The 26,236-nt window shown below is 41.4% G+C and overlaps 1 protein-coding gene across 5 annotated transcripts in view; it reads right to left on the reverse strand.

The window, feature by feature from the left end:
* Positions 1–26,236, reverse strand: part of LOC121951508 (myomegalin-like) — a 59,124-nt gene that overhangs the window by 21,608 nt on the left and 11,280 nt on the right. Inside the window, exons 5-23 of one of the 5 annotated variants that reach the window (XM_042497861.1) lie at positions 21,760–21,836; positions 18,709–18,832; positions 18,459–18,616; positions 18,213–18,369; positions 16,654–16,707; positions 6,505–6,642; positions 6,297–6,416; positions 6,122–6,214; positions 5,793–6,017; positions 5,546–5,704; positions 5,357–5,458; positions 4,610–4,747; positions 2,898–3,077; positions 2,433–2,627; positions 1,752–1,934; positions 1,549–1,665; positions 1,392–1,460; positions 1,171–1,277; positions 407–546 (exon numbers count right to left, since the gene is read on the reverse strand). In XM_042497861.1, the coding sequence (XP_042353795.1) occupies positions 407–546; positions 1,171–1,277; positions 1,392–1,460; positions 1,549–1,665; positions 1,752–1,934; positions 2,433–2,627; positions 2,898–3,077; positions 4,610–4,747; positions 5,357–5,458; positions 5,546–5,704; positions 5,793–6,017; positions 6,122–6,214; positions 6,297–6,416; positions 6,505–6,642; positions 16,654–16,707; positions 18,213–18,369; positions 18,459–18,616; positions 18,709–18,832; positions 21,760–21,836 (2,536 nt within the window). Of the gene's footprint in view, positions 1–406; positions 547–1,170; positions 1,278–1,391; positions 1,461–1,548; positions 1,666–1,751; positions 1,935–2,432; positions 2,628–2,897; positions 3,078–4,609; positions 4,748–5,356; positions 5,459–5,545; positions 5,705–5,792; positions 6,018–6,121; positions 6,215–6,296; positions 6,417–6,504; positions 6,643–8,937; positions 10,367–16,653; positions 16,708–18,212; positions 18,370–18,458; positions 18,617–18,708; positions 18,833–21,759; positions 21,837–26,236 lie in introns of those variants that run through there. The other 4 variants (XM_042497859.1, XM_042497860.1, XM_042497857.1 and 1 more) reach the window with 4 other exon arrangements.

Genomic DNA, 26,236 nt, shown 5'->3' on the forward strand with positions numbered 1-26,236 from the left:
AGTCGCACTGCAAAGCAATACGCAGGCCATCTTCAGAAACGATACAAAAACATATTCACACCAAACGCACAAAATATATTAATAAATAAGTCTCTGGGTTGCACGTTGCCACTTCATACCATTAAGGTTAATCTGAACAGGCTTCTGTTACGGTGAGTAGTGCTTGTGCTATCTGGATGAAGCTGCCTGAAGACTGAAAGTCAGCGTTTTCATCTATATTCACACTTACAGCAGAATTTTTCTCAATATATTTACCTTTTGCCCCATTTTTTTCATTAAAACTGACCATCAGTGGCTTCAGACAGCTCCATCACACATAAAGAGTGCTGTGGTCACACAGAGCATCACAGAGCGTTCGTGATAGTGCCCCCTGCAGCCCTGGAGGCTGGACCCTGCCCATCCCCACCTCCAAAATCAGGCTGCCTTTTAGCTGCCCGTTCCAGCACCAGGGCCATGTTACGGGTTCGGGCCAGGACCTCCTCCAGCTGTCTGCGGAGAGCCTGGACAGAGTCTAGCTCGGTGTGGAGGGCCTGGATCTTCTCCGAGCTGAAGAAAAGGAAAATGGGTTTAAAATTAAAAAAAGAAAAAAAAAAAGCCTGCAACTAAAGCTGAGTTTCAAGAAAAGTCAAAGATTTAGATTTAGTTTTAGAACATTGTTGTGAAAAGTTGCAGCGGTGTGAACTGGCTCAGCCCCACTCAAGCAGGCTGGTTGTGTCACCTGTGACTAAGCGTGTCATACTGCCAGAGACTGGTTTCAACAGCCAATCAGGTTGTAGCAAAGTCAGTTGGCGAATTCAGATACAAACTGTTCGCAGATAGAGCGTTCGTGTGCTGTGGCATCCTCCTGCAACAGCCCTATTTCCCTGTCGAGCCAGTCTCAGTTACATCTGTGGCTGTTGTATGTCGGTCTATGTCAATTACAGTACATCTGAAGCTCAGGTTGTTGTTGTTTGGGAAGATACAAATCATATTCAGCTACAAAATAAGCCTGAAAAGCTGGAAGTTAAATCGAAAGTACAAAGTCATTGCTATGTAGACGATACACCGTTTTTTTGAGTCGCATTTGTTCAAGTTATCAGAGCGCTGCAAGTTTTAACTCATCTCATTCCGAAACTTAACTGTATTCACAGGGAAATGGCCTTTCAGAGGACCTGGGTGCAGCTTCCCTACCTGTCACTCTTGCTGTGAATGTGCGTGAGATTTTGGTATAATCTCTTCTCCGCCCTCAGGGCGTCATTTAGCTTGTTGTACTCTGACACAAGCTGCTCCAGCACACACTTGATCACAGCAGGCAGGGTTGAGGAGAAAGGAGAGACATAATAAGTTCATAATATTAGTAGCACAAACAGGCAAATACTGTCAAATTGGCTGAGAATAATGCAAAATCCTACTAGATGGTCAGTGCCATCCTTAGTGTCCTGCTGGTGAGCCAAAGATAAACGCAGAGCAGAGAGCTCCTCCTGCAGGGAGAGAGCACACAGATATGACTTCTGAGATTTTTAAAAAAAGCACTATTGTTATGTTTCATCAAAAGATCCACACAGATACCTGAGCCTCCCTCTCCTTCTTCAGTACCAGCTGCAACTCCTCCTGGAGAGCCTTCGTCTCTGCCTCACTCTCTTTAGAGGACGGCAGCATCGCCTCCTCCTGGCCTTGCATCAGCTCCTGACAAAAAAAAGTGCTCTGTGAAGATCAGGTGTGCAGAGGATGGAGCGAAGGAGACATCTTATAGGGAGTAAATGAGCAGGTACCTTTATAAAGGCTTCTTTCTCTTTGACCAGACTCCGCAGATGCTCTGTCTCTCCTCCCATCTCTCTCTCCCTCTCCTGTTTCAGCTCAGACAGCTCTTGCTCTCTAGATGACAGCTGCCTGCGAAGCTCCTGCAGCTGGCCAGTCCGCTCACTAATCACAAGGGAGAGCCTGTAGGAGTAGTCCTGAGAAAAAGAGAGTGAGAAGGTTGACAGTTTACTGTTGTGAACAATTAGGACTCCTACAGCTTGAGGCAAGTGGGATTTAAGCCCTTTTAAGACTTTTTTTAATGCCACCTGGTTAAGAAATTTAAGACAAATTTTACCGTAACCAATATTGAAGGAAAAAAATGTACAGACATCAATTATCTAAGGTAATGGGATTTATTGTAACATAAAACATGACTCTTAGGTGATGTTAATGCAAGTCACATTCTGTATTTTTTCTTTTAAGTTACTACTATTTCAGCTTTACCAATGCAATGTCAGAAAAGAGATTTATAAAAATCCCACCTCTGATTTCTAAGCATTGTTAGAACATTTGAAAGATTAATTTAAGAAATTTTAATGCATATGAAGGCATTATTTTTAGATTAATGTATCAAATGCCATTTCAGACTGTTTTAAGGATCCGCAGGAACCCTGAGAATGTATCAGTTGCATCTCAGTAACCATTACCCATACCTGCAGATACTGGTCTTTGGAGCTGAGAGTGTTCAGCATGTCCTGGACCTGTGCTTGGTGTTCATTAGACTGACGGCTGCGGTCCGACAGCAGTTCCTGGAAGAGTTTTTCTTTGAGTGCCAGCCGAGCCTTCAACTCCTCTACGACCTCAGTGGGACCAGCCTGAACTCTGGCAACGAGGGCGGCTGTCAGATCCTGCACACACGCACACACACACACACACACGCACACGCGCGCACACACACACACACACACAACCACAAAATGACATACACCCTGAAAAACCTGTGTCAGCACACCTGTTGTGTTTGTGAGAGTGAAAACAAGTAGTGCAGGTTTGTCTATGTGGACTGGTTTTCCAGAGCTTTGAAAATACTACAGCAAACAATTAACAGCCACAACAACAAAGGCAATAAATGAGTGTGTGTGTGAGTGTGTGAGTGTGTGTGTGTGTGTGTGTGTTACCTGTGCCTCCTTGCTGTTTGTCTGTAGAGCCGCCTGCAGCTGGCTGATGATGGTGTCTTTCTCTCTCAGGGTGTTTCTCTCCTTCTCTTCGCTCTGCTGCTTCAGCCACTGCAGGTTCCTGTAGGCCTCGGCCGCCTGCTCCAGCTCCAACTCTTTGCTGCGCACCAAACCGTCCACACTCTGAGGGTAACAATCACAAGTGTGACCACACAAAAAGAAAAATATAGTATCCCATGTATGTCTAAAATGTTCACAAACCCTGCTGGCTGAAACCCAAAGCAGAGTGGTTCCTGCATGATTTAATACCCAAACTTCAAGCTGTGTAATGTTGGTTGCAAAAATGCATACCCATTTTATGTTAAAAACTTCCAAATAAGTTACTTTGTGAAGTAGTCTTTTCCAAAGTTTGGGTCACGTCCTATTTTTTTATTGCATCGCCAACTGGCAGAGTAAAATGCTAACAGTGTGTGAATTCAGTTTCCTAATTAAAATATAAAAAGAGCTGCGTTTTTGCTGCACTGGGGTGAGCTCAGATGCTGTCTGCCGGGTTGTTTACTCCCCATCTGTCCCTCTCTTTCTCTCCTCGCAAACCAGCACTCTTAATCACCTGCATTATGTCGAAATGAAAAAACAAGGAGTCTGTAGACATGAAATGCAGATGGGAGGCCATGTGATGTGTCTTCTGTGGGGAGGTGATCAGTGATCAGAGCCTAAAAATGAAATAATTCTCCAAACACGACATTCTCACAATTGGGGCAAATCAAAAGATTTTTTCTCATCTGAGTCTTTCAAGTGAAACTTTGTTTTTTCAATTTATTTTATGTTTTGGTTGCTTGTTGCTTATGTTATGTTTGCTTATTGACCCTTTGTTTGCCTAATTTGTTCTTATCTATCATTACCTATTTTTATCTGTATTTGGTTATTGGGGTGAGATTCCTCATAAGGTCCTTGAGGTTTACTAAATTTCACCTTCACAACTTGTTTTTTGTTTTGTTGTACCTCTGTTGTTTTGTTTGTGTGCAAGCACACCTTAAACCTTGTTCTGACAGCGGAAAAGTAAGTCAGTCATGTGCTTGTTTGTGTGCACTGAATTGTTTGTGCATTTGAATTGTGTATCTGTGAGGTTTTGGCTAGTGTGTTGCTAACAGTACTTGTCAGTGTAAGCCGCGATTGGTGACATCATCTTGCAAGCTGTGACTGACATTTTGTCCCAGAGTGACAGATTTGCCCCTAATATGGATCAGGCAGCAAAGTATATCATTGTTTTGATGGTGGAAAAGTCAGTAATGTGTGTGTCATGTTTGTACTGGTTCAGCTATGTGTGTCAGTTCCCATGCTGGACAAATATCAGAAAATTTGCATGTGTGTGTGCATGTGACTAACATTAATGTGGTGAAAAGTAAGAGAGGTGGTTATAAAAGAGAGTATCTGTCATCTACCAGGAATTTAAAGTAACTTTTCATACAGATAAAGACTGAGAATACTTTTTGAAATTCACGATTTGTTGTGGTCTTCATCAGAGGTTCATAAATGTAAATATTATGGCAATTCATGCTGTATTTTTCTATTTTTGCCTCACGCAGAAACACAAAATTTCTCTTTTTGGTCTCGATCTGATAAAGTCTGGGAATCCCTGTTTTAAAGGGGGGTCTCTATGTGACGAGCACAAGCCGGCAGGTCAGATATGTTTGTACTGTGTGCGATGAGCGTACCGTGATGGTCTCTTCGTTGTTGGACAGGATGCAGCGGAGTCTCTCCAGGTCTCGTTCCTTCTCCCTGAGGGCCAGCTGCAGCCTCCTCACCTGGCCCTCGCGCTCCTCCACACAGCGGAACTTGTCATCGATGGAGCGCTGCACATGGCAGAGGGGGGAGAAAAATCACACCGCTGCTATTCTGGGCAACTGTGATATTCATCACGTTCAGAGGAGGAGTGCAAAGCTCCTGCTCCTTACAAACTAATGCAATCAAATAAGTCAGGGTATGGAAATGAACATTATTTTTTAATCATCTGAAAAATGTGAAGCTTTTCCTGGTTAAGTTAACATGCACTTCTTTCCCACTACTGTACAGTTGTGACAGGACTTTAGGACAAAAATTATGTTTTCTTTCCTGTCTCACCAAGCCTTTTTTTACTACTTTTCTTTTTTTAGTTTTTACAAATTTCTTATTTCTTATTCTTTTATTTGACTATTTTTTGTTGGCTGAGACATTTTATGCTGATCAAATGATTTCCGAGGAGATTGCAGCATTACTGTCTTCCAGCTCCCCCTTTTTTTTACTGCAGCAGGACGCATACTTTGGTCTCTTCCCTCCATCTCCCCTGCACTGAGTTTACAGACTATCACATTAATCACACAGTATAGGGTAAATATAGAATATAGCTGTGGTCCTCTCACTCTTTTCTACCAAGCAAACATTAAATGAAGTCTCTGGTGTGTATATGAATGTGTGTGTTTTACCTCCAGAGCTCTGTCTCTATCTTTAATACGCTCTCTCAGTTTCTCCAGCAGGGTATCTCTTGGTTTGGAGCTTCCTGTTGACTCCAACATCTCTGAGTACTCCTGCAGGTATATCGTTTTTTTCAAACAGAGTCAGACATGTGTATGTGTGTGTATCTATGTAAGTACAATAAGGAATGTATCCGTCACCTCTAACTGTTGCTCCTTGTCCTGCAGAGAGCGTTTGAGCTGCATGATGCTCCTTTCTTTTTCCTGCACCACAGATTGTCTCTCTGCCTCAGCCTCCTTCAGAGCCGCTTCTTTTGCCTGAAGCTCAGAGCGCGTTTTCTGAAGGGCACAGCGCAGGTCCTGCAGCACGGAGAAGAAAAGTTGCACATGCTGCATCCTTCATACTTCCCAGACTTTCTTTCACACACACATTCACAACAGCACTAACCTGGTTGTGCTTTTCAGTGACCTCCCTGTGCTGCTGCACCTCCTGTAGATCAGAGTTAAGTCGGTCCTTGAACCTCGACAGATCATCTCCTTGCCTCTGGCTCTGCCTCAGGCTCCTCTGGCTTGCCTCCAGCTCCAGACCAAGGGAGAACAAGGAGCTTTGCACCCCCACCAGCTCGCCCTGCAGCTGGGCGAGCGTCAAGGACTCGCTGACCCCCTCTGGAGCCTAAACACAGAGCGGTATTTCATCAGCCTGGAAAGATTTCTCACAATCGATTAAGAATGATCCTGGATCAAAGTTTGCACCACTGTATGTGCACCGTGTCTCACCTTGCGTTGCGCAAGCTGGTTGCGGTGGACCATTTCCCTCAGCTTACACAGCGTGCTATTCTGCTCCTCCATCAGCCGGTACAGCTCCTGGGCCTGCAAGCAGAATAAATCATGAGTAAAAGCAACTTCTCAAACGCTGATATCATCTGTGTTAACAATAAAAACAAACTCTCACCTCACTGTCTTTGGTGCTGATGGACTCTGTGAGACCCTGAATGGTTCTTTCTTGACTGTGAGCAGCCTGGCGGATCGAACGCAGCTCACACTCCATCTCATTCAGCTTCTCCTGCAGCTTCTACAGATGGAAACATGAAATACTGTTAAGATCTCATCAGTTCTCAGATGTGGATTTATCAAACAAATCTTACTGTTATGAGGCGTACCATATTATTGGCCTCGCTCTCGTGGATCTTGGCCTGCAGGGATTGGACCTGGAGCTGGGCCTTCTGCAGCTCGCTGACACACTGACCAGCAGCACACTCATACTGGTTCAGCTGACTTTGCTGCTCCTCAACGAGGTTCTGTTATAAAAGTGAATAAGATATTAGAGTTTCAAGTTCTAAAAGACACTCACTGTGTCTGTTACACTACACCTTTGGTATTTTCAACCTGGCTCCATTTTCCCATGTTTTGGTATCTTAGTGACAAAATTGAGATGAGAGAGAGCACTGCAGCCAACAGTGACAAAACAGTCACGATGTAACCACTCGAGGTATTTGTGCAATGTCTATTTACGTCCACTAAAAGTACTTGTATTTGCCACTGACAGGCTCAGATTGCTGTCTGAAAACATTGTGGAAAAGGTCTATCCCTACAGAGGTAGACCTTGTTGTTAAGATCTTTTATGTTTGACCAGAAAAAACCCTGAAAACACTTTCAATTAAGTCACAAGACTCCATTCAAATAAAGTTTTTTTTTTAGCATGTATATAGCCGGCATAGTTTCACATCTAACTGAGTGAATTGAGGGCTTATTTCAACCAAACCAGAGGTATTGATTGTTGGAACAGTGCAAAGATGAACAAATTCAAGTTTTTGTAAGTTTTGTTTCTGTCGACTTTGAATGAAGTGTGTGTATTATAATGATAAAATTATTGTTTATTCATATTAAGTCTAATTGATTGGCAGTAGTGATTTTAGGGCCGTTTCAGGTCAAACAAAAAGAATCTTGCTCTTTGACAAAAAGGTCTATCTCTATATGGATCTTTTTTATAACAATTTTAGGCAGTTAGAAGTACAATCTGAGCCTGTCAGATGCAAAAACAAGCACTTTTAATGGATGTAAACTGATGATGCGCAAATGACCTGTAGAGTTACACTACAGCCTGTTTCACTGCTGCCATCTGTAGCAGTCTCACTCAATACTGGACCAAAAACTGTTGTTCCCATATGTCACAAAGACACAGGAAAATATGGTCCAGGTTAAAAAATACTCAAGTTACCCTTTAACCTGTTTGGTCCTCTGATCAAATCCAGCAGCTGAATTATTTGTGAGGAATATCTTTTGTTTCAAATTCATGAAAAATACAGGCTGCAGGCTGAATAACTCTCACAGTGGATTGTGTAATATGTGAACAACAATTACAAACTCTGCTCATTCATGTGTGTACTTAGTAAAAAAGCCATGTTGGGGTAGCGAGCCTCTGGGGCGGTGTGAGAGTGTCTACATGCATGAGTTAGCACGAGTGAGCGCTCTAAGTGCTCTGTGGGACTACTATCTTTACATAACCCTGTTTCTAACTCTCACTCACTATGGAAGGATGTCATTTAGATAAACTGACTTATATTTTGATTCACCAAAATCAATTTGTGGTTTAATGTGCTTAAGATTAAAAGAATCACATTTTTTTCTATTAGAAATGATTCTGTTGACATATCATTTAAATAGGGATATTGTATCAGCCAACCACAGTTGAGATGATAGGATGGTCTGACATTGCGTGGATCACTTTGCCTCAAGGGCTCTGAGCAAAAATAGGCCAGTAGTGGAGCCACTGTTTCTTAATGTCTCCCCACATCTAACCTACTTCAGTCGGCTCGAACATCACATAAAGACGAATACACACCCTCCAAAAATTATTGCTCAAAAATTGTCTAGAGAAAGTGAAGTATTGCACACATGCATACTGAAGAACACGTAGCGTCCTTGGGCAGAAAATCCTGAAACACACCAGTTTGTAACTGGAAAAACTGGGAGACTGTCATTGTCTGCAGGGTGTGTTCGTGCTTCTGGGTATTTGGCAGCTGTGATGAGAATCAGAGCGCAGATCCTGTAAAGTCTTAATTTGAAACCGTGTAATTATGAAAGCAATTGCATCTTAAATTTGTAAATATTGACTCGTCAAAAATTCACTGAATGCTTTCTCCTGGATTGACATGACTGATGATCTCTGTGCGTGCTCACAAACACACACACACACACACACTGAGTAATTAGGCCATGTCGAGTGTCACAGCTTACCCTCACCTGCTCATGTAATGTTATTCCCACACATAGGCAACTACGTGCATACACACACATATACACACACGGCACTGGAGCTCACATCCTCATGGGTGAAAGCTTGTTCGGGAAGCTGTAGGCAGGATTTAAGTGACTGACAGTGGGATTATGAGGCTAATTGAGCAATTAAAAAAAAGCGGAGAGAATGCTCGATTTGTGAGCTGACTGCACGTCAAGCTTGAATGCTTGTGGTGCTGGTTCACTCATAGCGCTGCAGATACTGCAAATTTGCAGTGCATAGCCAAAATGCACTACCCCGCTGTGTGTAATCATCCTGCAGTATCCTCATCACCATCCTTGTGTAGGTTTTGTACCTGGTGAGGACGTGGGGGAGGACACTCCTTGTACAAATCTTCCAACAAATCTTCCTCCATGTGAGCCAAGTTCAGATCCTGATCAACCAGCCGGATCAGAGGAGTCTCCAGCTCAGGTGTTGGCACGTGGTTGACTCTTTCTCCCTCGGGAGTGCCGTAAGACATTCCCAGAACAGGATCAGGAAAGGCCAGCCTTGAGCCTCCATTACTGGAGCTCTGTCGCAGCAGCACTGGCAGTTTGCTCCCCTTAGAGCTCAGGACGGGCCGATAGACGGCATAGCTCTGCAGCAAACAGAGGGCCAGAGAGAGGCTGGGTCCAGGTGAGGCTTGGCCATGTGGGGCCCCCATGTGCTCCTCAGAGAGGGAGTCTGATATTGGGTCATCTATGAATTCCCTTGGGGAGCTCAGCAGCCCATCTGTTACGGCCTCAGCGGTCTCTAGGGATGCTATAGAGGGGCTGGAGCTGGCTCGTCCAGCCAGGGTGCGATCGCTGTCTGATGTCCTCGATGGGTCCTGAGAACCTGGGACTAGAGTTAAAGAGGAGGCGGGTTCTTCTGATTCCTCCATGTTATTCTTTTCCCCTCCAACACCTCTAATTCCTCCAGTCACACTCCCGCCAATAACACTGGCAGAATATCTGGTTGATGGCCCACAGGAAATACTCCGTGCCAGCTTCCTGGGCACCTTACAAACCGCTTCATAGTCAGAGTCCGCCACCCGCCAGTAGGAACATCCCCGGCACCTCCTGGGAGTGCTGGGAACACGATGTGAGCCTGTAACCTCTGACCCTGGACCAGCAGGACACTGAGGGTGGTGGTGGTGCTGACAGTCCAAGCCGTCGTCGGCCCAGGACTCATACAAAGAGTAGACCAGATCATCCTGGAGTAGAGCGCAGTACTTTGCATGTGTGAGACCTGAAATGTCCACCATCCCATCACCTGGCCCTTCGTTAGGTAACGTCACAGCACCTTCTTCTGCGTTTGTTTTCCGGTAGAGCCCACCGATGCACTGCCTCAGCCGGTGTTTCTCCTGTAGGAGCCGCTGCAGCCTCTCGATGGACAGAGCCTCCACGCGGGCGATCACCGTGTCAAAGCGGTACATGCGGTCCAGCATGAAGGTGCACTTGGAGCAGGCAAACTCTCCTCTGCCATCCCGGGTCACCTCTTGCCCAAGAGCGTGAGACAGCAGCACCTGCAGATTGAGCTTGGGGGTGGGGTGGAAGATCCATCGCCGCTGGTTACCGCAGAGCTCCCGTCCACAGATACGACACATCTCCTTCATCTTGAGATCAAGCATTCCACAGGTTTATAATGATCCTTATTTACTCTGTCAGAGGGACACCTGAGTCCTTATGATGAATTTGATCCAGTGTGAACACAAAAGCTGCATCAGAGTGAGCACATGCTTTTAGAGCACAATAAAAGCTTTTTTTTTTTTTTAAATAGTATAAAGCTCCTCATCAGTCCTTGCAGTGGCTTTAAATCCAATGGCTTACCAATAAATTAAATGAGGTAGACAAGGAGAGGCTTGTAGAAAATGGTTGCACATGAGATTTTTGGCAGGACTGGAAACCACAAGGTAACAATAGAATTACAGATATGGTGACTCTTAATTAAAAAATATCAATCAGCCCGGGATCATTCATTCATTCATTTGCAGGAGGAGCAGGTGCAGTGGGGATATGGCGCATACTCCCACAGCAGAGTCATGTGAATGTGTCATCAATCAGATGCAGTATTTCTCTGGGAATCGTCCTCGCGCTGTCACCAAAAACGCTTTCTCGCGTTTCCGAACAGCACCGCACGCGCCTCTGCACCATCAGTCGGCTGTCACGGACACACGAGCCGCACCTCGCGCCGTCAGGTTAATAATGACCCGGGGATCCGTAATAATCCGGACACGGAGCAGTAACAGGCGTCCCGGGACAGTCCTCTGAGTCTCCCCCCGGTGTCTGCGTCCAAAGAAGGGACTCTTCATTCATTCCAGAGCCTTTACCGACAGCTCGAGAGGCAAACACGCGCTCACCGGGCTCGCTGCTTCGTGCGTGCGGAGATCCTCCGGGCTGATAGCGATGTGACTGCCTGAACCAGACCTGCAGCGGCGGAGCGCACCATTTACAGAAAACTGGGGGTGGAGAGGCACGGTGCAGTCACACGGAGATGTCCACGGATTAACATCCACCATAATTCCGATTCAGAACGGCGACTTTGACTTTAAAATACACAGCAGAATGTAAAACCCGCGAATATTATCTTTAAATGGGGTTTACTTTTAAAGAGACGGAGACGTGTTCCCCTGGGAGTCTGTTACTTCCTGCGGCCCGGTTTACTAAGCTCTGTGCGCCTGACTGAACAGGTGAAATTCCCAGTTAGCATGGTAACATTAGTGACGCTCTGTAAAATTAAAGAGTAGACACACACTCTATTCCATACCGTTATTTTCTATTTTTATTTATTTATTTTTTCTATACTGGTATGACCAAACAGTTTTGCCACCACATTTTGCACAAGCTTTAAGTCTAGAAATTCGTATTAGATAATAGCATATATATGGGCTGCCAAATGTGCAATTAAAATAATAATAATTAAAAAAAAATCGCGATTATTTTTATATTTAAAAGCAAAATCAAGATCTAAACCTTAGTTTAGCTTTTAATTGAACTTTATTCATCTATTGACTATTTCTTTGATTATTTTAGGCTGTTTCATAGTTTAACTACTTTCTATATAATTTTATTATTTTTAACATATTTATTTAGCTATTATTTTGCTTTGTGCTGTTATCATTTCTTTCACCTCTTACTTACAGTTTGAGTATTTTGTTTATTTTCTTTTATTGTTATTGCTATTATCATTTTATGTCTTTATTTGTTTTGTTAAACAGTTCCTGTTTTTAATGACTACTGTTCTTTATTTATTTTGTGTGTGTGTTTTTATTCACACGCTTGTGTGCATGTGTGTGTGTGTGTGTGTGTGTGTGTGAGGCTACTTTAAAGTTTATCATTAAAAAAATGAAAGAAAAAAAAAAAGCTAAAAGAAATGTTAAACTACAGAGCAGACCAATGACACTAATTATTTTCATTCTCTATTTTATTTCTATTTTTGTATTCAGCGTCACCTTTAGTGATTCATTTGTGTTTTATCAGGCAAAGCCAAGACAAAAGCATGTTTTCTCTACAGTGTGCATTAAAAAAATGACACATATCAGCAGTTAAAGATGGCTGCTGTGTGGTGAGGAAAACACTGCCTGAGGTTAAATATTACCATAAGCTCTGAATAGAGGTCATTATCATATTGGCAGCATAACAGTCAGTGCTTCATATATGATCATTTTAATAATAAATAGTCTGAGTCAGTTTTCATATATGAATGTCAGGTTGGGTTACAGCTTCAAGATTGCCAATATAATTGCTGTCTTTTTATTTATTAATAAACATGTAATTTAATGTCCAGTATATAGGATTTAGTGGCATTTATTGGCAGGATGATATATAATATTTGTAACTATGTTTCCATTAGTTTGTAATCAGCTGATATTGGGACTGATGTGTTTTTGCTACTTTTGAAAGAGCCTTTTATATCTACATATAGAGTGGATCCTCTTTCCCACCATGTTGGTATTAGGCACGACAAAGAATTCAAGCTAAATGAATAAAATATATAATACAGAAAAACATTTTTTGGCAATGTAAGAAAAATTGCATGTTTACAAAAGCTTACTGAGTTGACTTGCTATCATCTTGCTAAAGATACCGTTGTAATGGTATAATCATACTGGTGTGGTGATTTTAGTCCTTAAATAGCGCCCTCATCAGACCAGCATGACTTGTCAAAACATGTCATTGCTTCAAGGTTAGAGTCTGTATCCCTTGTTGCCGTGGTGCAGATATTATACAATGATTTGACTGTTTCGTCCAAACAAACAGGCCTCTCTCTTTAATTTGACTGTGCATCTCTGCAGTGACCACCAATTTTGTTTTTCCCGAGGGCACACAAACAGATGGTCATGCTGTTACGCTGTGACTCCCATGCAGATACTCCGTGCAAAATCTTCTATCCACCGTCTGTGTACTTTCGTCCTCAAAGCGCTTCTATAAGAGTACAGATCTTGTGCGTCCTCATTAATGTGTGAGTCGTAGAGGACATTGCGTCTGCTTCGAGATGCTTGATTGCTGATTGTTTGAAAGTTAATTAATGGGCCTGCGTCATTTCTCTAAATCTGATGTTTGTTTGAATTTGCCTAAAGGAGCAGCTGAGTATTGAGTCTGCTTAGTTTTTTAATCAGATATTTTGTGAAATGTTCAAAGATACTTGTCTGTAAATCAAATGCATAAAGAGTTAAGTCGTGTACCAATTACTACAAATTATTTTGGAAAATTATTGTCTAAAGAGGTTCCAGATGATATTTCCTTCCTGCCTCTTCCTCTTTCTCCAGACATAGATTTTATCTAAATGGCTGTGTCGTCTGGGGAACTAATTAAGAGCTCTTATTGCGAGTGTCTGTCTGAAACAACACAACTTGATATCAGTGTCGGGGTCGCTGAGCTCTCAAAGGTCAACCTGACCTATCGACAACCTGGCTGAAACCAGAGCCGCTAAACTGCTAACCAGCGAGATGCCTGCATGCACACACGCACATATGAAAGAAGGCACCTCATGGGAATGTGCGCATACACACACACACACACACACACACACACACACACACACACACACACACACAAGACCCCCGTCACAATGACCCCCGTCACACTGACCCCCACATGATTTCTGTAAGTAGATGCAAATGCAGCTGGATGATCAGTTTCTGTCACTGCTGCAGAACTTAAATTGTGAAAAAGTAATAATTTAGAATTATTTAACCGCAGTAAAAGACACGTGTCATTTAAAGCTAAAAAATATGGAAACACATTTCGTTTTAGCCATATTTTACCCGCAATGGAGTTTCCTTAAATTCTTAAAATCCAAAAATATTTCTCATAGCATACTGCATAATTTGGAATCACTAAAATGCTCTTTCTTTCTATATGCTGCCCCATTTCTGTGCACACACATGCGCCAACAACAAACAAATGTCCCCCCCTTCCCCCCTTTGCAAATGTCCTCTGCACTGACCCAAAAACCTGCATTTCAACACACAGTTCAAATTCACCCCTCAAAAGCAAACATTCTCTCCCCGCTGTACTCATACTAAGACTATGTCTTTTCTTTTCTATATAAACACTCAGACACAAATACATAAATAACTAGTCTTGTCAGACTCTAAGAAGCTATCCCACTTTTCTTTTAGTGCAGATACAGTATGCAGATACAGCTATCCATCTTCGAACATTCAACTAGTTTTGTTTATTTTTTCAGTGCACACTAATCGAGGCACTTCAATGGCCAACAAGGGCAAAAAACGCAACAGATGGACAAAAAACAATTCCATTAGGATGAGCCTGCTGCAGCTTCAAAAACACATACAAAAATACAACACTAAAAATGTGCTGCAAATGAAAAAAAGGGCTGCAGAGAGCCAAAACAAACACATATAAAGCAAACACACAACATACACAGAAATGATGTGGCTCAAAAAACACAAACCCCAAAAATAACAGCAACAGAGAGACGATGCATATCTCAGAGAGAGAGAGAGAGAGAGAGGGAGAAACAAGACAGGCTGCGTCAGCTCTGTCCACAGAGAGAGGCGGAGACAGAGACACATTTCCTGCTACACTGTAGCACATATGATGATATTACAACAAAGTTCTTCACACAAATTAAATGTAAATGCCAAGATTTTGATGCTCTCACTGACCAGACAAAAATACAGTATCTACTGGGGGAACACAGTAGATACTGTATCTACTGGGGGAACACAGTGTCTGTGTCATAGAAGCAGCGAGGTGTGTTGGTGCATGTCCCAGCCTACGGCACAACCTGAACATCAGCCTGACATGACGTTTATACTTCATTTCTTCTGCACATCTCACTTTTTATTTACATTTTTTTTGTTTAATTGCTATGTCTATATACAGTAGACATACCACACACATACACACACAAAACAAAATGTCCTTGCTCTTTTTTATTTATGCATCTATTTTTATCCAACGGATTGCTGTTGATTTGAATATCGTTATTGATTTTTTTTCTCCTTGTATTTATTTATATCATCATTTAATTGTATCTGAGGCTTTGGCAATATTGTTTTACAAACATTCATGCCAATAAAGCAAACTGAATTGAACTAAGAGAAGTAGAGAGAGGGAACAGCGGAGAGAGTGGGTTTCTTTTTGAAGTGGGAAGAAAAGTGAATTTAAGAAGTCAAGATGCCACATAAAAAGGCACATTTTTCAGCCTTTGAGTTTAAGATTATCATAAAAGAGCAACTGATTTATACAGCTAGTGTCAGTGTCATCCTGGTATTTCACTTAATACTCCCCCTAGATGCCTACAAAGATTTTGCTGTTTAATATAATATTTAATGCAACTTAATATAACTGTTGCATTTGTTTTCGGGGGTTTGTGACTTTGCATTGTTTCTGTATTAGCAGCGTGTTTTTTCATTTGCAGAACGTTTCTGTTGTATTTGTTTTGGATTTTCACATGAGTATTTGGCATCATTTCCCTGAATGGAAATGTTTTGGAGCACATTTGTCCTTCTCAGCCATAGTAAGGAACACACTCACACACACACACACTTTTACACACACATGCATCCAGTATGAAACCTAAGCAGAGAGCCTTTCCTGGTGAATACATTTGCATCTTCATTCACAACTGATTTCCAAGTTAAAATGCCTCACCCAATGACAAATATGTTCGCAGTAAACACTTAGAAGCATCCAGGCTGTATCCACATACCTCTAACACCAGTAACACTGCACTGCACCAGAAAAATGAATAATATGGTTCTGATTATTAATTCATAGAAGTGCAGATTGATGGTAAAGATTTCCTCTGGGTAGAGGAGCTGTCTGGAAGGTAATGGCCCCCCTCCATTTGTAGTTTCATTAGCCATCAGGACAGAAATGTGTCCTTGGGGATGTCAGAACAGCTTAAGCCTGTAAATGTAATGAGATTCTGGCACTTTGTGTGATGAGACGAACGCTCTGTAAGATCTTTCACTGAAGGCCTCACATGATGCTCAATGAATCCATCACAGTGTTACAGTACTAAGCACTTTCTTTTTGCGTCATGTTCCTCGCCTCTGTTTGATTTAGAGGAATAATCCACCACCAACGACTCATGAGGCATTCAGGGTTGGACTGCACAAAGACGAGCACAGTTTCAGATCACCACAGGATGTTTTTCTTGATGTTTACTTACTTTCTGCTATGCCATTGTATCACAGAGAGTAGCTGTACTGCTTTTATTATGCTAACTTCTTCACAAAACATTCTGCTAACACAGTACTGGGCATTTTGGAATACTACAAGTGTCTTCAATGAAAACATTAGAAAAAACTGTCAAATTTTTAAACAGTTTGTTGGTTATGTACAACAACCTCTGTGGTACTGTGTTGCATTTTTTTGATCTCCCTCTATCTTAAATAAATACTATAAGCAATTTTCAAATTATTCATGTCATTTTTGTCAGCTCTTGTGTGAAATAGTTTTGCGTCACTTCTCCGTAAGAGGGCAGAGTCTTTCTGATATTAAAACTGTGATACTGCTCTGACACTTAGTGGCCAACTCTATAATAACATGTGAAGACTAATGAACCAACATACCTGCATCTCCTGTTCGATGCGCAGCCTCTCTCGACCAAGTTCCTCCTGATAGAACTGTAACAGAGGAGACAGACTATAAACCTGCTGTGTGTACTAACACTAACACTAAACAATAAGATAAAAAAAAAACACATACTGAAACAAAAAAATGATCAAATACAGACATTGTGCCATGTCATCCATCTCATCATCTTTTCAGATTTTGATTAAGGGCAAAAAAGCCCTTAAGGCTACTCCTCCCATTTGTCATCAAAGACTTCTGGCTCTTACAAACACCATTTACTTGAAACAACGAGACAGGAATATAATATACACGTTGACATACAAATATGACATAAACATGTTCTTGATATTTCAAAAATGGGTGTTGAATAATATTTTGGACAGAGAGTGGATGTCACAATGTGACTGTTAAAACTGTCACTAAAATGTAAAAATAAATAAAAAGATACGTTCATTTGTTTTTTTTCAGAACAATAATATGATCAGTATTTCTTGGTTTTTTAAGAGAGGATCTGCCTGAAGCGTTACTGGACATGGAAACAATGTCACCGCCTGGCTGCCGCTTCATAACCCTGTTGCAGTTTTTGACTTCTGACCAGGACCAGTTTTGGTCACGACGTCACTGTCCCACTAGTGTTTGCTGTGCTGCAGCTGTGTGTTTGTTAAGTAGTAGTTTGTGCGTGTAAATAACTCCGTTGACCCACATGAATAGCTGTTAAAATAAGGTTTAGGAATGTCACATATGCTGCTTCAGGAGCCTCTTTCTAGAATAGAAGTCTGGCTGGAGGAGACATGGTGGTCCACAGGAATGCAGTAATATTAGAAGGCTCTTATAAATTGTACAGGGTTTGACTGATATGCTCTACATCAGTGATACTAAAATTACGGCCCACGGGCCAAGTCTGGCCCTCGGTAGGGCTCCGGGTGCCCCCCCCCAACCACTTTCTAATTCACTATCATAATAAAGTGATTTACACTGGAATTGTTTATGCACTTTTAGTGTAGATAAGGCATAGAGTAGAGTGTAGAGTGCATAAAAAAAGTATTAAAATAGAGCTTGCTTATCAAAAAATTGCCAGGAGGATCCCCAACAGCCCCTGACAGAGGTCCTAGCTGAGCTCCTAATGTCCTAAACTCCTAGAAACATCCTAAAATCCAAGAAGCTTCCTACATCCTAGACATGTTCTCAAATCCTAGAAACTTCCTAAAATCCTACAAATGTCCTAAAATCTGAGAATTGTCCTAAAATACAAAAAAACAACCTTAATTCCTAAAAATGTCCTGAAATCTGAGGAATGACTTCAAATCCTATAAATGTCTGAAAATCCTAGCAAGGTCCTAAAATCTTAGAAACATGTATGGGACTGCTGTGACTGGCCTCCTGTTATTTAAAAAGAGGCCCCTATGCAAAGCAAGTTGAGTAACGACAAAGGCTAAAGGGTTCCATCACCTTCTCAGGTTTGAAAACATTTTTGGTATCCATTTGCCAAAACCATTTCCTAAGAGGCCTTTTAACATTAGGTGTCATTCAAAACGGGAATAAAATGTGTACATACATCCACATCCTTGTCCTTCTGCAGCAGAGATGAAGACAGCTCCTGGACCTGTCCCTCCAGCTCTCCCACCCTGAGTGTGAGAGTCGTCTTCTCTCCGTTCAGCTCTGTGATGAGCGCCTCCTTGGAGTGAAGCTCTTTAGTCAGCTCCTCTATTAACCTGAACACAGACAAACATCTGAGAGGTGAGACAGGGACGTGGTTTGTGTGATACTGGTGATGGTTGAGATTTTTTTGTGTGTTTTGCACCTGTCTTTGTTGGTGCTGGATGGGGACAGGATGCTCAGAGGCCTCTCATCCTCTGGGATGTCCTCCATGGGGGTGTCTAGGGACAGTAGGGAGGCATGGGAGTGTGATCCAGCCAGTGAGGCCATCCGCTCCGCCTCACTGCGTGCAAGCTGGGCCTCCTGGAAGCACACAGGGATAAACGGTGATGGTTTGTGAATTTGAGGTACCTGTGTGTCAGTTCAACTTCAGCAGAAGGTGTGAGCGGACGAACCTCCTGCAGGAGCTGAATCTTGGTCTCAAGCACTTGCTCCATGTGGTCGATTTCTTGCTGTCTCTCCCGACACCGTCTCTGCAGCTCTGCCTCATTGTGATTGGTCAAGCTCTCTGCTGTTGTGCTGTTCAACAGAGAAATGGCGAATCAGCACTGATCGGAGGTGTTGCGCTGAATACCCAAATGAGTGCAACAGCTCAAATAAATTCACTTTATATGCAAGCACAAATACAGTCTGAGGGACCGCATTAGAAAATGATTTAGAGCCAAGAAACAATAATGTCATCACTTTCCTGTCAGCTGTGGTGTTCATGAGACACTCAACACTGTCCCACACAGTGCAATAACACTTAACCTTCTACCAGTGTGTGATCACACAAACAACGGCAGTCTCATTCACAGTCTCATATTATGACACAGTTCATTTTTATTTCGACTGTGTGTCCACACAAAAGGACAACCAATCACATCTGATAAAGGAATGCATCATACCTAGCAATGGGGTCAGCCACATCTTGAAGGAAAACGTTTCTGCTGAGGAAGTTAGGAGCTCTCAAATGTGAAAATGTGAAAACTCCTGAAACTCCTCACACACATCCTGTTTCTTCGCATTCCCAGTTCATGACGTACGTTCTCCTCTCACTCCTTCTGACCCCAACTGTGCGAGCATCTGTCTATATCACTTAGTCAGTCAACAACGCTACCCCAGAATTTCTGCTCCCAGAATGGCACACGCCACTCTGTCGCCATGAGCCCCGTCCTGGACCCTCTCTACATACGTTTTTAACTCTGTCCACCACATGCAGCAGCTCAAATAACTGGGATATTCTGAACCAGTCTGAGTAATGTAAATGTGTGTCTCGTGGACAAATGTGCCTTATGTGTAGTAGACAAGACATTCGTGTTGAGCCGCAGCCTTGCTGTACTTCAGTAATCTGGGTATGTCAACAATACCAACAATTTCAACTACTGAGAGAGGATGCAACTGCAAGTACACGAGGTTCAGATTAAGACACTGTTGAGACAGTGCTTATAAATGTGGCAAGAACATGTGCTGATTTGTCTGTAACAATGCTGACAGAATGTAAAGCGGGGGGAGAGACAACAGCAAACCAAAAAAAGGGACCAGTAATAAGAGCCCATTTATCCTGTCCAAGAGCTCCAACAGATGGCCAATTAAGAACCAGACCAATTTAAAGGTCGACAACCCTGACCTTTTAGCAGCATCTCTTTCCATTTCAGCAGCAGCACAAGGCCAACTGTTATGCAAGCCACACAGAGTGGGAACTGAAATGGCACCATGCTAACAGCCCAGAAAGTCATCTGCCTCAATGCAATCTACTAAACTCCAGAAGCAAGTTCAAGCTCCATCCTGGAGCGAGAGAAACCCTGCAGGTGGAGCAAAAAAAAGGGACAAACCATCGTCTTTAACTGGTCCTCTCTGTCTTAAACTAACAGTACTCATAACTCCTGCACATTATTACCTGAGACAACACTTCAATAATATGTAGCACTTTTGTTAACAAGGTCTCAAGGTGCTTTTCAGAAAAGCAACAGCTAAAACCAAGGCAGCAATAAAACAACAATAAAAGGCAAAAAAACAGTGAATATGTATTAATATAGAAAAGCACCAGTTTACCTTTCTTCTTATTATTATATTTTGGCTTTTGCCTTTATCAGAAAGGGAGAGAGGGGCTGACATGCAGCAAAGGGCTGCAGGTTGGAGTCCCACGGCAGCTGCGACAAAGACACAGCCGACTTGTACATGGGGCGCCCCCTCTATCAGGTAAGATACTGTGCGCCCCCACGCACCAGTTCAGTTCTGTTTGAACAGAAACAGGGTTGAATACTTGCTTTCCTGAATGCCTATTCCCTTGATTAAAAGGACAGTCTCTCTCATTATCATCACGTCACATTTACATCTCCAACAGTTGTCACAGCCTGTCAACAATAATCCTGAATAAGACCTTTGTAACATGTCAGGGGTTTAAGTTGTGGGTCTCACTCTCCTATCCATGAAAGTTTACGTGTTATGTGTGTGTGTGTGTGTGTTATCTCGATCAGCTGCTGCATGACATATGAGCTGTTAGAGATATGAGGTGTTACCACCCCTAAGACAGGACCACAGAGCCAACACCCATAGATGGAGGCGCACACACATACACGCACACACGCACAACTTTCAGAGGTCAAATGGGCCAACAGATGAATGTGAGCATGATAGAGGATTCATCTTTGTTATCAAAGCCTTAACGTCAAATAAGCATCAAAGTGTTGAAACTCTGAATTAATTACTGGAGCAACTTGTGTATCTGCTCACCAGTACACACTATGTCCTCTTTCAAGAACCAAAGAAAACATTAAAATAAGTATATCATGTTCAACAGGCTGTTTATGAATAAAGCAGTGAATATCTGCCTGTCTGGTGCAGAAAAACCCTTTTACAGTGTTACACTTTTAAAGACAGTGACTCATTTTGACTTCTTGGTTTAGTAAAACATTTACCTTAGTGTAATGTACCTATATAAGTAGTTGTTTTGACACCAACATTCACAATAACAAACTGACAAAACTTTAATTTATTAAAGTTGAGGGTTGCCCATTAATAAGTCTCTATAAACAGATATATGTATATGAATGCAGTATCTGTACGCCAACAGGACAAGCTTTTGGTATCCAAAGCATTCTGGTTTCTATTTTTCATCCCAGTAGTACTGAACATGAGCCGGTATAAGTCTGTACGGAGAGAGGCAGATTGTATTGGCCGAAATGCAACCTCGAAACCCATCAGCTATTGTCTGATGATGTTTCAGCTTTATATTCGCCTTTTTAAAATTCATTTATATGCAGAAATCTGTTTATAGAATTAAATACCTACTGCTGTACAGAGGAGGAAGTCTGGAATGCTTTATGCATGCATCTGCTGGCTTTATGGGAACCCAAAAAATATTGGCCATTGCCCCCAGAGGCTAAATTGTCGTCAAACTGATAATCGATGAGTTCCAAGACTGCACACTGATAAATAATTATTATAAATATATATAGACTTACAGTGCTTTGTCCAGAAGCTGCTGTTTCTCCTGGAGCTCCTGCTTCAAGCTCTCTACTTCCACCTTCAGCTCGATGTTCTGCAACAGATGAAAGAAGGAAAGTCAGTCATGAGTCACCAGGTCGTTACACATCAATACCACACATTATCCTCTTCAAAATCAGCGTAAAATCTTGGAACAGATAAATGACAATTTGTGGCTATATTGCAGTATCAGTGATATTGAATGGTGGCCATTTACTATAATATGCCTGTGAAAGTGAATTGTTTTTAATTTACAAATTATGCAATATCAGGTAATTGCAAAAAAAAAAAAGCTAAAAAATCTTCTACCAGGCTTGACTTTAAAACTTTTAAACACAAAAGGCTGGACATTTATACAGACTTGTTATTGTAATATTTATTTTTTAAAGTGTGAACTACAATTATCGCCTTGTGGTTATTTGCCTCGGTGAAGTAGTTAAGTTGCACTTATTAGTTTATATCCATGTGAAAACTGTGAAAATGTGGATGCTTCACACATAACCTACCGCCCTCGGGCAGCAGAAATGAGAAATGATGTTGAATAATGGACGGAAAAGGGTTTTTGCAGAACATTAAGATGTCACAGTGAAGTTGACCTTTGACTTTTGACCTTTTGGGTGTAAAATTTCATCATTTTATCATTTTATCCGAGTAGACATTTGTGTAAAACTTTGTCATGAGTAATGTATGAATTCTTGAGTTGGGGCCAAAAAAAGTTTTTAAGTACTGAATCAGTTCATCATTTCCAAGAGGACATGTGTGCCACATTAGTGGAAATTCCCTCAGGGTGGTTTTGAGATATCGCATTGATGAGAATGGGATGGGTGGACCGACGGATAAACAACCTGAAAACATAACGCCTCCAGCCAAGGCTTATGCCAACGCAGAGGCATAAAAAAGTTTAGAAATTTTGACATCAACTTGAATTTCAATTTCAACTTCTTCCATATAACTACTCATTTGGCTGATAAGCCATACTGACACATTCACCTTTTTCCCCACATAATTTCAGTGATACTCAAGTCTCATCTGTGGTGAAATTAACTTCATATTATGCTTATCATTATGGCCAACCAGCAGATGGAGACATAAAATACAATTATTTTCAGTGTATGCATTATTCTAAAAAGAAATTCTACCCAGGGCTGATTTGTGAATGTTCACTTTGTCAGTAACACAAAAACAAACAAAAAAACCCCAAAACAAATAAACAAAACATATATATATATATATATATATATATATATATTATATATATATATATATATATATATATATATATATATTACGTTTGTTATATTGGCAGAAATCATTGGCCAATTCTGATTTTATTTTAAAGCCAATTTCTGTTGATAGCAATGATGAGCCGATATTATCGTGAATCCTTGATTGATAGAATTAAAAACTAAATAAAGTCCTATTTAAAGTACATATGACGTTTGTGAATTTGTAAAGTTTGTAAACTCATGTATAGTATAATATGATTTAAAACACAAAAATAAAACCATTTACAAATGAGAGATATCACCTTACACACCTGACTTATCATGGCTGCAGCACAACATATAAACAATATCGACAAGAGCAACCTTGTCACATACTGCGGAGATAAATACAACACATATTTTAGGATCCTGTTGTCTATAAATCAGCTAACAATAAAACCCAAACATATCTCGAAACTCTCTGAGTGAGTCTGTATGTCTGCTCTTTATGTCAAATACTGATTCTATATTAAAAAATGTTTTTTCTAAACGTTTGACACACTGTATTTTATTGCTTAAATGTTCACTGGGTTTGTCTGAGTCTAATATATTTTTGCCTCCCTCACATCTCAAGCACCTTATTGTCGTGTTTGTCACATCTCTTCATCACACACTAATCTGTCAGTCTCTGCTGTGTGAATCAGAGCTGCTGAGTGTTGTGTATCATCAGTACAGAACATCTGACTGTGCTGTCATGGCCGGTATATTTAGAGCCGGGGAATTCAGGGCAGCTCAGATATTCACCCCTGGGGCCAAAGGCTCAACTCCACCGTTTGTTTACCTGCTGGGGTCCACAGGGGACATTAAAGGGCCAATCAGGGCTCTTATGTTAAGGGAAAAAGGATTTAAACAGCGAGGTTGGTGGAGGTCATTCTTTCCATTCTGACCTCAGAGAGAAGCGAGAGGACAGTTTATCTGTCTGTGTGTCTGTCTGTCTGCTGGAATAATCAGATAGCTGTTTTGATCACTACAGCTCAGCTCATGTTCATCTCAACTGAGGGTCCACTTTCTCTTGTCATTCCTCATGCTTTAGCTGCGTCTCTCTCCCTGTGTCTCCGTTTGTCTCTCCTCTCTTCCATTCTCTTGTATTATTTTCAGTATCTCTTTCAGTATGTCCAAGTCTGTTGACCTTCCCTGTCCCTGCCAGAGAGATTTTTCTGTCTGTATCACTCACAGAGAGCCGGGCTGCACGTGCACCAACACTCGCAGTCTGAAATCAACTCATAAACATGTTCCTGAGAGGCGACACGAGCGCTCACACACGCACATACTGCTGCCTACTACTTCACTCTGCACGTGACCAAGTACATACACATGAACTTGTCACGTCAAAACAGACAGTGACAAATCTCTGAACCACAGTCTGAAATCACACATTATCACATCTTTGCTGCCTGCAGATGGGCTTTCAGTTTATTTAAAGGGGCTGTGCACAACATTCAGAGTCTCATTCACGTTCCTGCACACGGTTCTCAACATGGAGATGACGGTGCTAACAGTGAGAATGGCGTTAACAATGGGTGCATTCGTAACACTAATCTGACACCCGACAATAAAATGAGAGAACAGTTCAAAGAAACAGAGCGTTTTTCTTCATGAATTAATGAACGATTAAGTGCACTATGCCGCCTCAAGAGTGAGGTGCTCTAGATAACCAAACAGTATATTCCAACAGCTCTCCGAATTTGCAAACAGCCCAGTTTGTGTCAGAGTGGGCTCCAGTGCTCCAAGTGAGGGTTTCTGAAGGCACCCAAAGGCAACAGTGTTGACAGAGTTAACACTGTTAACCTGGCAGAAACCAGAAGGTGGGCGCTATGCATCCACACGACACTGTGGATCTGGATTATGTTTTCAGCGGTAATCAACATATGAGCGGCGTGCAGAGAAGGGCTGCACCATTATGGCCTAAATGACAATCAAGATTATTTTGATCAGTATTGAGATTATAATTATATATCATGACCATTCATTGATTTTAGGGATAAGACATTTTTCTATTGCTCTTTCACATTTAAATAAACACAACACTGCTTTCACTTCCACATTATGATACATTCCTACCAAATATCTTTGCATAAGATGCAAATGGTCCATAATCACAGTGCGTCTCCTAGAAGAAGAATCTAGATAAAATCATAGCAGAAACCCAAAATTAAATCAACAGAACACTGCTTTTACTTTCACACTGTGCTACAATCCTGCTAATTAAGAAATATAAAATGTGATTGCGTTATTCCAGTCTGTCTTTGAGAGCTGGTTGGATTAGTATCTGCTGCTGTATTTCTTTAGTTTGACAGCAGACACTGTACTGCGATGTGCTGTACAGTGGTGATTTTATGGCTATCTGAGTTGATGCAAAGACGGGGATACAGTGAGGTAACTTTAGCAACGTTATTTATTTTGGCCTTGATGCATTTCTAGCGCAGACAAAAGTCTCAGGCACTCTTTGCATATCATTTGTTCTCTCCTAAATCTGAAATACCTCCAAAGAATGGATGATGATGGTTGATGAATAGATATTCGCTTTGCCCATTTGCAGTTGGAACATTCATTAAAGTTTTTCGCAGCTGCATAACAACACGACAGCTTTTTAAAGGTGTGGGCTGTTATTTTGTTGTTTATGGAGTGCTTGATTTCATCTGCAGTGGAGTGGCATTTTAAACATCAATATGGCGGTCGATCATGTTCATTTAATCGTGAGATATCAAAATCATGATCATGATTATTATTTGATTCATTCTCTGCTCAGGACACCATTACTCTACAACATCTTTACATAGCAAGAAATGATTTCTTTTCCTGCTATATTAATGTTATGAATATCGTATAAAAGCTCCTAAAGGCAAAAAAAGGAAAATGTATATTTTCTTACGATCATAATGTAGTTAATCAATAATGCTAAACTATACATGAGCAGTAAAAAAAAAAGGATGCCAGAAATAAATTCTAACAGACATGAAATTATTATAAGTAAAATAGATGCATTTTTTTAATAACCTACTTTTTGTATAATTCTTATAATGGATGAAAATCTATTTGAAAATCTGTTTAATAAAAATTTTAACAACTTTATACAATATTTTAAAGTTTGTTTTTGAGTCTTAAAGGACTCAAACACAAAGCTCGTACTGACAATTTTCTTCAGATTTTTTTTAACCTTTTAAGGACTCAACTGTACAGCACTAAGTGA

This window comes from Plectropomus leopardus, chromosome 12, assembly GCF_008729295.1.
Source record: "Plectropomus leopardus isolate mb chromosome 12, YSFRI_Pleo_2.0, whole genome shotgun sequence".
Taxonomy (NCBI): Eukaryota; Metazoa; Chordata; class Actinopteri; order Perciformes; family Serranidae; genus Plectropomus; species Plectropomus leopardus.